Source organism: Camellia sinensis, chromosome 4 (assembly GCF_055761805.1).
Source record: "Camellia sinensis isolate YWXY chromosome 4, ASM5576180v1, whole genome shotgun sequence".
Classification (NCBI taxonomy): domain Eukaryota; kingdom Viridiplantae; phylum Streptophyta; class Magnoliopsida; order Ericales; family Theaceae; genus Camellia; species Camellia sinensis.
Genome location: NC_138964.1, coordinates 154769965 through 154784076, shown reverse-complemented (window position 1 = coordinate 154784076; position 14112 = coordinate 154769965). Strand labels below are relative to the sequence as shown.

Here is a 14112-nt window from a genome sequence, read left to right as displayed (position 1 = left end):
TGGGGGTTACCCAGTGGAAGTCTGAAACATTATGCAATGAAATACTACAATGGGTTGAAGGACAAGATGTGGGCAATTGTGGGGTCGAGTTGGAAGGTGTATATAGGATGGAAGACGAGAAGAGAGAAGGAAAAAATGAAAAAGAGATTGATGGTCCAATTATTGTGAAATAATATTTTAGTGAATGATATGACAAGTTGTGATTGAGAAAAATTATTATTTATTTCTTTTTTTGAGTTAAATCATTTTTTGGGAGGTTGAAGGTCAAAGTCATAAACGTATAATTTATTCTATTTCCGTTAAAAAAATATAATTGTCATTGGAATATGAATCAAAATGAAAAGAATTTGATAATTAAAATACTAAAAGTGAGAAAATCTCTCTTAAAGAAAAAAAATTGTAAGGAAATGAAAATATAATTTTACCCTTAATTATAACATAATAAAAAGTGGCCAAAAACACATGTTGACAACTTCACATTGTCATTTAGGGAAATTCTATCATTTAGGCTTGGTTTGGGATACACTAAATAATACAAAAAGTCAAAAAGTCACTATCCTATTTAAGTCACATCATCTTATTTAAATTACATCACCTCTCTAATATATCACATCAAACCCAACCCATATAAGCCAATAAATCAAAAAGTACACTTTTTTATAACATCCCAAACCAACCCTTAAACACACATATAAGGTTCGTTAAAGTGGCCGACTAAAAGCGTTAGTATCACATGACACAGTTGTTATCTTCTATTTTATAGAACATTTGCTAGAAACACCCGATGTAGTCATGATTGATATGTTCATTGACAACAATGAAAAAGGTGAAACTTTTTTAGTGTATTAGTTGGAGGTGATCAAGAACCTTGTACAGCTAACACAACATCATTAAACAGTCAGGTCTAGAAGCCCATTACAGTTTTTTATATGTCAAAAAACTAAGTAAACATTAAACTAGAATAATTAGTGACGCCGGACAATTACTTAAATGATTATGAAGATGATATTTAGGTACTAAATTTTAAGTTCAAATCTACGGAAAAAAGTTGATTTACGTTGTAATTTAACTATTAATATAAGAATGGCTATCTTGTTATACCCTTGTGAAAAAATGAAAAAAAAGAAAACCAATTCTTAGGGTCCGTTTGGGGAGTTATTGTTTTAGTAATTTTTTAGCCTTTCAATTAAAACATGAAGTAAAAAAAATCATTTACAAAAAAAAGCGTGCAAAAAATAAAAATAAGTAATCTTTTAATTTTTTAAACCTTTTAATTATAATTACATCTTTCCAAACGAGGCGTAGCAATACAGCATATGCCCAAACGTCCAGGCAGGCGGTAGTAGTTGGACTCACCCATGCGGCGTAATGGCGGTTTTTGGGCCCCTACACCCAAACTTTTTTTTAAAAAAAAAAATTGAGAAAAAGGGGATCATCAATTTTGTAATGACAAATGTGATCTAAACATGGGACTATGATATTTTTATTGAGAGAGTTACAGGTCGATTCGTTGGACCGGACTTAATTTTTAAGAAATCCTAATCCAAAATAATTTAGTCAATCTTCTATTTTTACTCTTTACATTTAGTTGAGTGATTTTATCCTAAATCCAAACACATGTCTATCTCTCTCTCTCTCTCTCTCTCTCTCCTATTTCTGTCACCGGCACACCATTTTCTTCTCCTCCTCCATCACCAACCATTATCTCCTTCTCCTTCGTTGCTATCACTGTTGCTCCTCCCCCATCATTCATCTACTAGCTTCAACACTGTAATCTTCTATCATCGATCTACCATCTTCGACATCGTTGTTGCCACCATCTTCTTCCATCACCAGTTTGGGATGCAAAGTGTCCAATCAATGCATTGAAAGGTGTTGTTGATCTTCTATAGACGTGTAACTGATCTGATAAATTTGTTACTTAATTTAATGATAAATTTGTTGTGATGCCCTCCCTCTCACTCAAATCAAGTCTGCTATTTGTAAATTTTTTAACAAATTCATTAATGATTAATTTATAACTGGTTTAAACAAATTTATCACTGGTTTAAACAATACAAAGCTCCAAACTTGTCAATATCGACACACCTATCTCCATTCATATCAATTTTCTTGATCTTTCTCAGATCTAACATCATTTCTCTCAAATCCAAGGGTCACATAGACAGTTCTCATGTCCACCAATACCAACGAATTCATCAATGGCTCTGGAACTCGTCAATGTCGACACATCCCATCTCCATTCATATCGATTTTCTTGATATCTCTCAGGTCTAACATCATCTCTCTCAAATCCAAGGGCCACAGAGGCAGTTCTTATGTTCACCAATACCAACGAATTCATCAATGGCTCTAACAGTTCTCATGTTCACCAACACTACTAATTCATCAATAGCTCTGGCAGTATAACAACAGGGGCAAAATCGGGATAAAAAAATATAATAGGATTTCCTGGTACATGAGATAGAAACTTAGGACCTAATGGGTAATAGATTTACTTATTGAGACCGGCTGATAAAAAATTCTATTTTATTTGGCAAGTATTAAAAATTGAACGATCTGAATTCCTGAGGTGAATTCAATTAGGCCCACAATATACTACAATATAATCCTATCCAAATAGTGGACGAGAGGAAAGTCAAACTTTTATTTTTATTTTTATGTTTTTAGTGGCAGTGCTATAGGGGTTTAGACCCGATTACTTACAGAAAATAAGTATAATTTTTTCTTTAAATTATCATCAAGTTCCACTACTTTTTAATTGAACAATTAAGTTTTTTTTTCCCCTCGAATTCAAAACTCACAATAGCATGTTTTATTCGAACTTTTCCCTTCAACATGCAAACAAAATTCAACAAAGAAAGTATATTACGGACACGCCTTCACATTTAACAAAAACACACAGGCAGACACTTATAATATTTGAAAGTAGTATTAATTTAACTCAAAACCTCATCAGTGATTCATGTCCTCGACACACACAAACACAAACACGGCCATAATCCTTTCGTTTTGTATTTATTGAATAATTATTAAACGTAAGTTATAAGGGTTAAGGCTGCACAAGAAATCTGTGAAATCCGTGATTCGATCCAGTTCAGTCCAATCCAATAGGTTTGGATTGATTTTTTGAATCCGTGATTCGGTTCCGGATTGAAAAATTAAAAATCCGTAGTTCACGGATTGGTTCTGAATTCAACCCCACGGTTCCGGATTGGAACCGATCCGCACCGTATACAAATAGTCTATATTTTTATTATACACCCTCCTGCATAGTATCTTCTCTTATTTTATATAAAACTTAAATCCAAACCTAAACTTATATAATATCTTCTTTTATTATTTTTGTTTGTTAGTTTTTAATGTTAATTTGTAATGGTCTAAATACTTATTATAGAACCAGTTTTCTAATGATTGTTTAAATTCTAGAATAGTATGTCGCTATTATGAAAAGACATGTTGTTATTGTGAAACTAATATAGTGCTATAATTATATTTTTATGAAATTAAAGTGTTATATATATTTTTTGTTATTTAATTATGTAAATCCGTGGTCCTAAACCGATCCAATCCGTGTTTAAATGGATTGGTTCGGATTGGTTCCACGATTTAAACAGATTGGATTGGTTTCAATTTTTTAAGAACCGTAGATAACGGATTGGTCTTGATTTTATCCCAATCCGGTCCAATCCGGACCATGCTCACCCCTAATAAGGGCCTCAAGGGAATCAAGTGTAACATATATCAGCAATGATATTGAGCTCTAAATCCACCACTAGTGAGGTGAAAATGAAAAAAAAAAAAAAAAAAAATCAAGACACAACACATACTATGACAGTAGGTGAGACCCACTACCACATCACTTTCCTCTAATTAGAGGTCTCAACCTTTATTCAACATATATATTAAACTCATGAACTACACTTTAAAAACTTGTCACAGTTCAACTTGTTATCCAATTTATTTATTGAAATGAATTTAGACATGCAAGTATCTATAATTTGAAATACTAAGGTGTTATTTGTCAAAACTTAAAAAAATTAAAAAGTCATTATTCTATTTAAATCACATCGTTTTATTTAAGTCACATCATCTCTTTATTACATCATTTTAAACTCAACTTATACCCAACTTATATTTCATAAAAAATCAAAAAGTACACTTAGTTAGATCATCCCAAATCACCCATAAATTAAAGAGTTGACATCCAGCAAAAAGTCATTTTTTTTATAAAAAAAAAAATTCAATCTTTTTTAAAACTTGTGTCAATTTTTTAATTTTTTTTTCTAAATCCGTTTAGATAAACGAATTTAAAAAGCACAATAAAAATTAAAAAAAAAGGATTTTTTTTACTAAAGATAAAATAACAAAAAATTCGAACACCAAACACCCACACGATGGACAAGACACTTGCTATTCTCTATTCTCTATTATATTCTCATCAATTATTTTAAAATAAATAAATAAATAAAATAAAAGAAAGAAGGAAATGAAAATTGAAACCGGGAGGTTTGTTTGGAGCCAACAGCGAGTTATTCACAGAGACAAAACAAACCGCTTGAAACCTGGCGGGTTTAGGTCCCCACACCTCAAAAGTGTCTGTTAGTAGTTGTGAGGCGTTGCCCTAGCCTAGCCAAACAACCCTCCCTCTCTCTCTCTCTCTCTCTCTCTCTCTCTCTCTCTCTCTGCCCCTCCCCCAAACTTCTATTTATTCCCACCTCACCCCCTGCCCATTTCCTCACAAGTCCATCCGCCAAAATCTCTCTCTCTCTCTCTCTCTCTCTCTCTCTCTCTCTCTCTCTATCTAAAGGGGTGAGTATCAATTTTTCAATTTAGTCTCATTTTCAAGTGTTGGTAGTCCCTAGACACTAGAGCTAATAACAAAACTCATTCTCATTGTGCAGCTAAAAAATGGTTCTAGTTGGGATTTGCATAGTGGGATTACTCACTCTCTTGTCATTCTCATGTGGTGGTGTTGATGGGTATGATGGGGGATGGGTTGATGCTCATGCCACTTTCTATGGAGGTGGTGATGCTTCTGGCACTATGGGTATATACTCTGCTCCAACTCTTCTATTCTTTTAATTACCTCTATATATCTCTCTCCCTTGTCTCCTTTAAATTGTGTTGAATTTAGGGACAAAAAAAAAAGGGCAAATTACATATACACCCCTCCAGGTTTGGTTAAATTATAGATACCCCTGAGGTTTCGGAAATTACATCCCGCCCCCTGAGGTTTGTATTTTCATAACAATTTACCCCCTGAGGTTTATATTTCATAACAAATTACTCCTAATTTCTTATGCAAATATAGCATTCAGGGGGGAATTCGTAATTTCTCAAACCTCAGAGGGGTATCTGTAATTTTGTCAAACCTGGAGGGGTGTATATGTAATTTGCCCCAAAAAAAAAAAAAAGAAGAAAGAAATATATATACATATATTAAATCAGTAAGAGATATCTCAATTATTAGTCCACCCATTCTATTGTTTAAGGCCTGAAAAAAAAAAGTGAAGACTTCATTTTTGTCGGAAGTCCATTAAAATAAGGTCCTAATTTATTGTTTAGCCTAAAATTTCAAAGAACCTTAGGCCGTTACTACAATAATTCCCTATTAGATGGGGTCTAAAAGGGGTAGATTGTGTAAAAACTCAACTTTTAGCATAATTTATACAAAATAATTTCCCTGTTTTGATAAGAAGAAAATATTAGCAAAATAGAAAGTTAAATCATTAATAATAAGTGTTTGATGTTTTCTTCATAAATTTAAACCCCAAATCTCTCTTTAAAAATCAAAGAAAGCTCAAATTTCAACAACCTCAAGTCTTTTCTTTTTTTTTTTTCTTTTTCTCCCTCCCCCTCTCTCTCTCTCTCTGGGTCACACAGTAAGATATTAGTAGATTATTAAAATAGATCAACGTTAAAATAAATAATAAAAAATTACTTTATATTTCATTCAAATTTTTTTTTTTTTAATTCTCTTCTTAACATGTTTACTTTTCAATTTTAAAATTCAAATACAACCTTTCAACATTAACCCATTTGCCAGTTCGTATAACGAAACACCTTTCAATTTTTTATTTTTTATATTTTTATATTTCTTCAAAATTTTTTGAATTTTTGTTTTGGGTGGATGCAGGTGGGGCATGTGGGTATGGAAACCTATACAGCCAAGGATATGGGACCAACACAGCAGCCTTGAGCACAGCTCTATTCAACAATGGGTTTAGCTGTGGAGCTTGTTTTGAGATAAAGTGTGTGAGTGACCAAAAGTGGTGTCTCCCTGGCTCTATTGTGGTCACAGCCACCAACTTCTGCCCTCCAAACACTGCCCTCCCAAACAATGCAGGAGGGTGGTGCAACCCTCCCCAACACCACTTTGATCTCTCTCAGCCTGTCTTCCAACACATTGCTCAATACAGAGCTGGGATTGTCCCTGTCTCTTACAGAAGGTATGTGCTTTGGACCTCTTATGTTAAGAAAAATGATTTATAAATAGAATTTTTATACATAAAACACATCCAGAATGATGTTTTTGTGGTATTTTTGTATAAAAATTATATTTGTATAGTATTATTCTTTATTTTGTTGGAAGGGTACCTGCCATATAGGACACCATAGATCATTTAAAGTTGCTTTCTAGGTCTAGACATGTCTGGGGCTATGGTTAAAATGGTAATTTGAAATTTTGAGGCTTACATTCCAGGCTATTTCATATGTATGCATACATGCATATAGATACCCATAATAAATATATAGTATTTGCTAAGAGATGAAGCTAGATTTTACATACAGAAATATCAGCATACATATACATGTATATAGTTGCAAATATGTATGCATCCATATGTACAATTATATATATATATATATATATATATATATTCTTATGATTATATGGAAGGTCAGGGGTTCGAGCTGATGGAACAGCGACGAACTCTTCCATTATAATCTAAATATATTAACATACTAATCTTATCTTTGATAAAAAAAAAAAAAAAGAAAAGAAAAGAAAAAAAGAGAAGGCCGTCTATCTTTAAAAAATTGAAATGCAATTATAATTTTGATAATAAATTGTCTATTTTTTAAGACAAATGTGATTTAATTGCATAGTTACTGATTTTCGATCGACTTTAAATTTTAGGGCAAATTACATATACACCCCTCGAGGTTTGGCTAAATTACAAATACCCCCCTGAGGTTTGAGAAATTACGAATTCCCCCCTGAATGCTATATTTGCATAAGAAATTAGGGGGTAATTTGTTATGAAATATAAACCTCAGGGGGTAAATTGTTATGAAAATACAAACCTCAGGGGGCGGGATGTAATTTCCGAAACCTCAGGGGGTATCTGTAATTTAACCAAACCTCGAGGGGTGTATATGTAATTTGCCCTAAATTGTAATAAGTATGATATGCTCAACACATCTTACAAAATTAATAGTTTAAATTTTAATAAGTATGATATGCTCAACACATCTTACAAAATTAACAGTTTAAATTACCAAGATAGGCCAAGAATGGACTCCCTGGCTTTATATTAGAGAGAGTTCCAACTCTATATTTAATATTTAGTCAATTTATGAGATTCTCTCCATACAATTGTAAATAATATCATATCTTGAGATTCTTATATTTCGAGATCTTTAGAATCTTAATCAGAGAAATTTGGTTATAGAAGATTCTTTCCCCAATTAATCCCCTCTCTCTCTAACTAAACTTCTTTCTAACCTTAATTATAGGGTACCTTGCATGAAAAAGGGAGGCATAAGATTCACAATCAATGGCCACTCATACTTCAACTTGGTCCTAATCACAAATGTTGGAGGTGCTGGTGATGTCCAAGCCGTTTCCATCAAAGGTTCAAACACTGATTGGCAACCCATGTCAAGAAATTGGGGTCAAAATTGGCAAAGCAACACTTGCCTCAATGGACAAGGCCTCTCTTTCAAGGTCACCACAAGTGATGGTCGTACTGTGATCTCTTCCAATATTGCCCCTCCTAGCTGGTCCTTTGGCCAAACCTTCAGTGGTAGCCAATTCTAAAATTTAGTAGTTCCTCCATATTTATTTGGCAACTACTAATCATAGTAATAGTTTCTTATTTTTATTTTTTAACAATCGGTAGGAGAAGGCTCGAATCTAGGCATCTCGCTTGGTAAGAGAGCGCCAATATTAGTACTAATTTGGTATTAGTAAGGTTGTTTTTGGATTTTAAATTTCAGTAGGGATTTGTAGATAAAAAGTAAAAGAGAAAGTGACAAAATTTTCTTTTATTTTTTCTTTTCATCCACAAATCCTAATACAAATTTAAGATCCAAATACTGTTTTAAAATATGTATACAAAATTTATGCACAGAATTATACTTAGAAAAATAATGTGTGGTTCAGATTCAATTCTGGTATGATAAACCCCAGATCTTGAATGAGTTTGAATCACATATTATATTTTCCGAGTATTTTTCTGTGTATGAATTTTGTGTTAGTGTCATTATTTATTTGGGTATAGTACAAGGGTTAGTAGATGAGTCATTTTAGAGTTGGGTTTTGAGTGAAAAAATGAGAAAGGGTTTATTTTGAAGTGGCCCTTGAAGATCTCATTTTTTTTTAGGGTTTCTGTCTCTGATGTTTTAAGGAAGACAGAAACTGGCAGTGGTGGAACATTTACCACCCGCCACGTCATAGTTGCTTTTGTTGTTGTTGTTGTTGTTTTTTTTTTTTTTTGTTTTGTTTTGTTTTGGTTGGTTTTTTGTTTTTGAATTGTTCATTCAGTCCCTTAATTGAAAGCGTTTTTTTGCTTTGGGGGTTTGAATTGAAGTCATTGTAATCAGCTTTGTGCTGAGTATGTTATTTTTTTGGGGTGGTTTTGGTTTGAGTTTACATTAGAATTGTAAACTGTTTTAATTTCTCTCTTTATCATGATATTATTGAAGGTGATGAGGGTTCTATCTAAAAATTATGATTCTCTCTCTCTCTCTCTCTCTCTCTCTCTCTCTCTCTCTCTCTCTCTCTCTAATATCAATTTGTAGCACCATTTCAGGATCACCACATGGCAAATCTATTATATAGTCCTTACCAAGTCTTCAACACAGAAAGATTAATCTCTAACAGTTGGAATTTTTTTTTTAATAAAATCCATGAAGAAAAAGAATAAAAGCAAAGAAAAAACAAGAATACTTCATGTCATGGATCTATTTGTAATGATTTTGATGCAATAAATATGTTTAAAGTTGAAGTAAAATTATATTACTTTAAAAAATATGATTTAAAAGTAAGTAAAAGATGGTTGTAACTATCATTTAAAAGAAGAAATTTCAACGTAGATGGATGACAGAAAAATGATAGGACAAAAAAAAAAAAAAAAAACCAAATTTTGAAATCACAAACTCAGTAATTACAAGAGTAATTTAGGCATGAGAAAAAATGTGTGACATAAATTTTAACACTAAGTAAATTATATGTTTTATATAATAGAATAAATATGTAATATTTTAATATTATTTAAATTTAAATTCGAACAGTTAAATTATAATATTTTATTGTAGTAATACAATGACAAATTGGGCCAGAAAATCAGAAGGCTATAAGCCCAAACTTTATCTTATCATAATTAAATGTTGCTCAAATTGGGCCAGAAAAAGGCCGGGCTCAAACGGTCTCAAATACATCGGGCTTGAGCCTTTGCCTAAAGGAAAGTCCCCCTCCTCCCTCCAAAAATAAAAAAAATAAAAGAAGAAACGTCAAAAACAATACAAGCCATGAGAGTTTTTAGGAAAATTCTAATATACATTCATTTAACAACAATGATTCATCCCACTAAAAACATCACCACTAATAGCACTAATGCATTAAAAAAGTAAAAAAATAAAAATAAAAATACAATTCCAAGACCAAAACATCACATCATTAATGACGGGACCCACTGCCACCTAATTAGTGGGAGCACTAATTAGTGCTCCCAAGCATTATTCTTCATTTAAAAAAGATGTCCCCCCCTCAAAAAAATAAAATAAAAGAAGAAACGTCAAAAACAATACTAGCAATGAGAGTTTTTAGGAAAATTCTAATATATACCTATTTAAAAAAGATGTGTCATATGTATCTTTAATTATATCATTTTCATATTATTATGACTAATTTTCTTATTAGTTATGTCATTATTTTAAATATAACTCATAAGTTCTTTAGTTATACCTCATATGGTGTTTAGTTATGATATTTTTTTTATAGTTACGACTCAAAAAATTAAAATTATGTTATTTTTCTTTTCAGTTATAAAGTACATATGATACACACCTTTTAAAAAGTGTTCATCGTAATATTTCCTAAATTTTTAACACGATACAAATTGAACAAAAAAAAAATTAATGTAGAGTTGGGTTGCCACTAGAGCTATGTCCAATGTAGAGATAAATCCAACTCTCAATTTCATCATCAAATATCTCCCTATTTTCCTTTTTAGGGGGTTTTGTTAACCCGTGTTTTTAGGATATATATTAAGATATTTTATTTGTTTATACTTTATGCATGAAAGATAGCGTAATAAAGAATGTATCATATTTTTACAGTAGTGGTACATGTACTAATTAGTGTTATGACATTATAATTGACTTTATATATTATACAAATTATAAATATTTAAAATCTCTAAAATTATATTACATCATCTGTTAATACATTAATTAATATATATATATATATATAACATTATTCATATTTTTAAACTTCCTTATCATATACCGTAAAGGCATATTTTAAAAGACCCTTCTTTTATTACCTCTAGAGCATCCATTAGTGTTCAGTTTGATTTTCTCGATAAACAAAAGTTTCATTTGTTCATATTTGTCCTTAGACCATCTCCAACGCTCCACCAAACCTGACATTAAATTTAAAATTTGGTAAAAAAGTCACTTTTTTGAGCTTCAACGGTTTCACCAAATCGATATCAAATCGAGAATTCACCAAACCTATCACCAAAATGAGAACAGGTGCAGCATTTCACCAAATCACTGTTCCTGATCGTTGGGGGACACCAACCGGTCGACCACTAAAGGGTTCAAACAGTTCAAAAAAAAAAGTTCAAACAGTTCAAAAAAAAATTTTGCCTTACCGGCCGACCAACTGGTCGTTCCGAAAAAGGGTTCAGACAGTTCACTGAAAAGGTTCAAACAATTCAAAAAAAAATAATTTTGCCTTTACCGGTCGACCAACCGGTTGTCTCGGCGTAGATTTGATAAAAATTTGATTTGATGAACCATTGGAGCCCTCCGTATCAGAATGAGAAAAAAGTCATTTTTTCACTCAGATTTGATGAAAATTTTGATGAACCGTTGGAGATGCTCTTAGTAATTTATTTCATATTTTCTGCAATTTTTTTTTGAGTACATCTAAAAGTAAAATAAAAAATTTGACTAAAATGTAAATAAAAAAATGTCTTTATAGACCCCAAAAAAAAAAATCAAAAATATTTTTATAAAACTAAACCAAATAAAGTGAAATGAAAATTCCTAGTAGATGTACACAGTTCCCTAGCGTTAGTAGCCCCCTTAAACGTGGTCCATGATACCTAGCAAGACTTTATGAAGATTTTTTCCCCCTCTCTATCTACCCTCTTTATTGATCTTAGGAGCTCTAATTGAAAAAATAGATAGAAAGGGTTTAGATGGACCTGCAAATTCAGAAACATTGGTAGTAAATAGACATGAGTAACTCTCTTCTTTTTCTAACCTTTTACTTAAACAGGCTCATTGGCAAATTAGATATGCTTTGTGTGGATTGTATCTGAGCCAACCACTTGTCACGCATCAATTGGACATCAAGGATCCTCCAACTAATATATCATAAAATCTTCCTACGTGGCAACAAATAAGACCCACAAAATCTCTCTACATCCAACAGCATCAAAGAAATAGATTTATGGATATGGCAACTTGGCAAGCTAGATAAGGGATAAGGAGGGAATGGATCCCATTGGCTAATCTGAAATCTCAGACACATCACAACCGTTGGTTTCTAAAAATCTAGCAAACCAACAATCACCATCCAAACAAAGAACAAGAACCACAAGGATAGTCACTGAAATGAAACACACAAGCATATAATACAAAACATACCCTTCCAAGATCACAACCCCCCCCCCCCCCCCCCTCTCTCTCCTCACCGGAATTCAGGTCGGCAAAGATGGCAACCATTACGGCGCAAGCATCCACCGCTGTCTTCCGGCCACGTGCCGCCAAATCCCAGTTCCTTACCGGTTCTTCCGGCAAGCTCAACAGAGAAATTTCACTTAAATCAAAATCTTCATCACCAAGATCATTCAAAGTTGAAGCCAAAGGTGAATGGTTACCGGGATTGCCCTCACCAAACTACCTTAATGGCAGGTCAGCATTTTTGTACCGAAAATTTTATACAAGCGTCTTTTTATTTCAACTCAAAACACTTATTACTGTGGAAATGGTACTATCACATTATTCTTACTATATATTTGTGTATAAAAATTTTGTTTATTCCTCATTACCCATTCATTTAACTTAGTGACATAACTTGTGTTTATTAAAAGATTAGTGATGAACAACAACAAAAATTTCACAAAATTGTATAACAAAGTAAATAACATTTATTTACTAAAATACCATTTAACTATACCCATCTACATAGAGTTGCAAGAATCCCTGCAATCCATACTGCAAGAAATCTTTCGTCATACATAATAGAGTATTGAGGGGGTGTTTGAATATTGGCTATTTTAGTAATTTTTTAACTTTTTATGAAAAGACATACAGAAAAATGAAGAGAGTTATATGACAAATTGTAGTAGTTTTTTGACTAATATAACCTACTAACAAACAAGATATTAATATTACTTTTAAAATTGTATATTTACCGCACTCAACTTTATATATAATATAAAAATTAAAAAGGTACAAATCCGTCATTTTAGAAGGATGAAAGTGATATAATTTTTATAATAATTTTTTTATAATTTGGTATTCGGCCTAAAGGACCGGAGCCTCAATTAAAGCTATGACAAAACCTTGTATAGATTACCTCAAAAAATCATTTGCACCTAAAGAAAATTTGAACCTGAGATCATGAAATGAGTACACTCCCAGGCCGTGATCGCAAACCCCTTGGTAAGTGTAATTAATTCTACATGAAACCCATTTTTGTCAATTTTGTGTTAAGTATTGACATAATAGTATTATGTCCTCTCCATATAGTTGAATATGATTTCTAACCCAATAACTAACGTAACTGTTTTACCCTGTTCCAGTCTCCCTGGTGACAATGGATTTGATCCTCTAGGCCTTGCAGAGGACCCTGAGAACCTAAAATGGTACATCCAAGCCGAGCTTGTGAACAGCCGGTGGGCCATGTTAGGGGTCACCGGAATGCTGCTGCCAGAAGTTTTCTCAACTATCGGAATAATCAATGTCCCCAAATGGTACGATGCAGGAAAAGCCGAGTACTTCGCGTCATCGTCAACTCTGTTCGTGATCGAGTTCATCTTGTTCCACTACGTTGAGATCCGACGATGGCAGGACATCAAGAACCCAGGAAGTGTCAACCAAGATCCTATCTTCAAGAACTATAGCTTGCCTCCCGGTGAGGTTGGGTACCCTGGTGGCATTTTCAATCCCCTGAATTTTGCACCCACCCAGGAGGCCAAGGAGAAGGAGCTTGCCAACGGTAAGTGTGTTGGAGCGCCTAACTTAGGATCTGTTTGGTGCAGCATTTTTAAGTTTCGGGCTAATGTGTGTGTGATTCATGTGCAGGGAGATTGGCAATGTTGGCATTCTTGGGATTCATCGTTCAGCACAATGTGACCGGAAAAGGGCCATTCGACAACCTCTTGCAGCATCTCTCCGACCCATGGCACAACACAATTATTCAGACATTCCAGGGTTACTAAATCGATAAGAAGCTAAAGGAAGATCTTGTATCGTCTATCATGTATCCGTGAATGAAATGGTTTTTGAGTGAGATTCATGCTTCGTTGTAAAACAATGAACCTTCAATGTACAGTGGAACTAAGATGGAACTATGGCATTATCGTTTATACTAAAGCGATATTAATTTCAAATTCGTCTAACCAAGCAACAACCGACAAC

General features: G+C 33.0%; 2 protein-coding genes across 2 annotated transcripts; both read left to right on the top strand.

The window, feature by feature from the left end:
* Window positions 1-4621: 4621 nt before the first annotated feature.
* LOC114315112 (expansin-A15) lies at window positions 4622-8957 on the top strand. Its single transcript, XM_028261683.2, has 4 exons — window positions 4622-4812; window positions 4905-5050; window positions 6140-6452; window positions 7744-8957. Exons 2-4 carry the CDS (start codon window positions 4912-4914, stop codon window positions 8045-8047), a joined length of 756 nt encoding a protein of 251 aa, XP_028117484.2. The 5' UTR covers window positions 4622-4812; window positions 4905-4911; the 3' UTR covers window positions 8048-8957.
* Window positions 8958-10574: 1617 nt separating this feature from the next.
* On the top strand, window positions 10575-14084 carry LOC114315113 (chlorophyll a-b binding protein 4, chloroplastic). Its single transcript, XM_028261685.2, has 3 exons — window positions 10575-12381; window positions 13275-13690; window positions 13777-14084. Exons 1-3 carry the CDS (start codon window positions 12182-12184, stop codon window positions 13911-13913), a joined length of 753 nt encoding a protein of 250 aa, XP_028117486.2. The 5' UTR covers window positions 10575-12181; the 3' UTR covers window positions 13914-14084.
* Window positions 14085-14112: the final 28 nt, after the last annotated feature.

Excerpts from the sequence above, each read along its gene's own strand:
- LOC114315112 (XM_028261683.2), top strand. The coding sequence starts at position 4,912 with ATGGTTCTAGTTGGGATTTGCATAGTGGGATTACTCACTCTCTTGTCA. Across the intron at positions 5,051-6,139 it reads TGATGCTTCTGGCACTATGG|GTGGGGCATGTGGGTATGGA; the intron begins GTATATACTCTG and ends GGGTGGATGCAG. Across the intron at positions 6,453-7,743 it reads GTCCCTGTCTCTTACAGAAG|GGTACCTTGCATGAAAAAGG; the intron begins GTATGTGCTTTG and ends CCTTAATTATAG.
- LOC114315113 (XM_028261685.2), top strand. The coding sequence starts at position 12,182 with ATGGCAACCATTACGGCGCAAGCATCCACCGCTGTCTTCCGGCCACGT. Across the intron at positions 12,382-13,274 it reads CCAAACTACCTTAATGGCAG|TCTCCCTGGTGACAATGGAT; the intron begins GTCAGCATTTTT and ends ACCCTGTTCCAG. Across the intron at positions 13,691-13,776 it reads GGAGAAGGAGCTTGCCAACG|GGAGATTGGCAATGTTGGCA; the intron begins GTAAGTGTGTTG and ends ATTCATGTGCAG.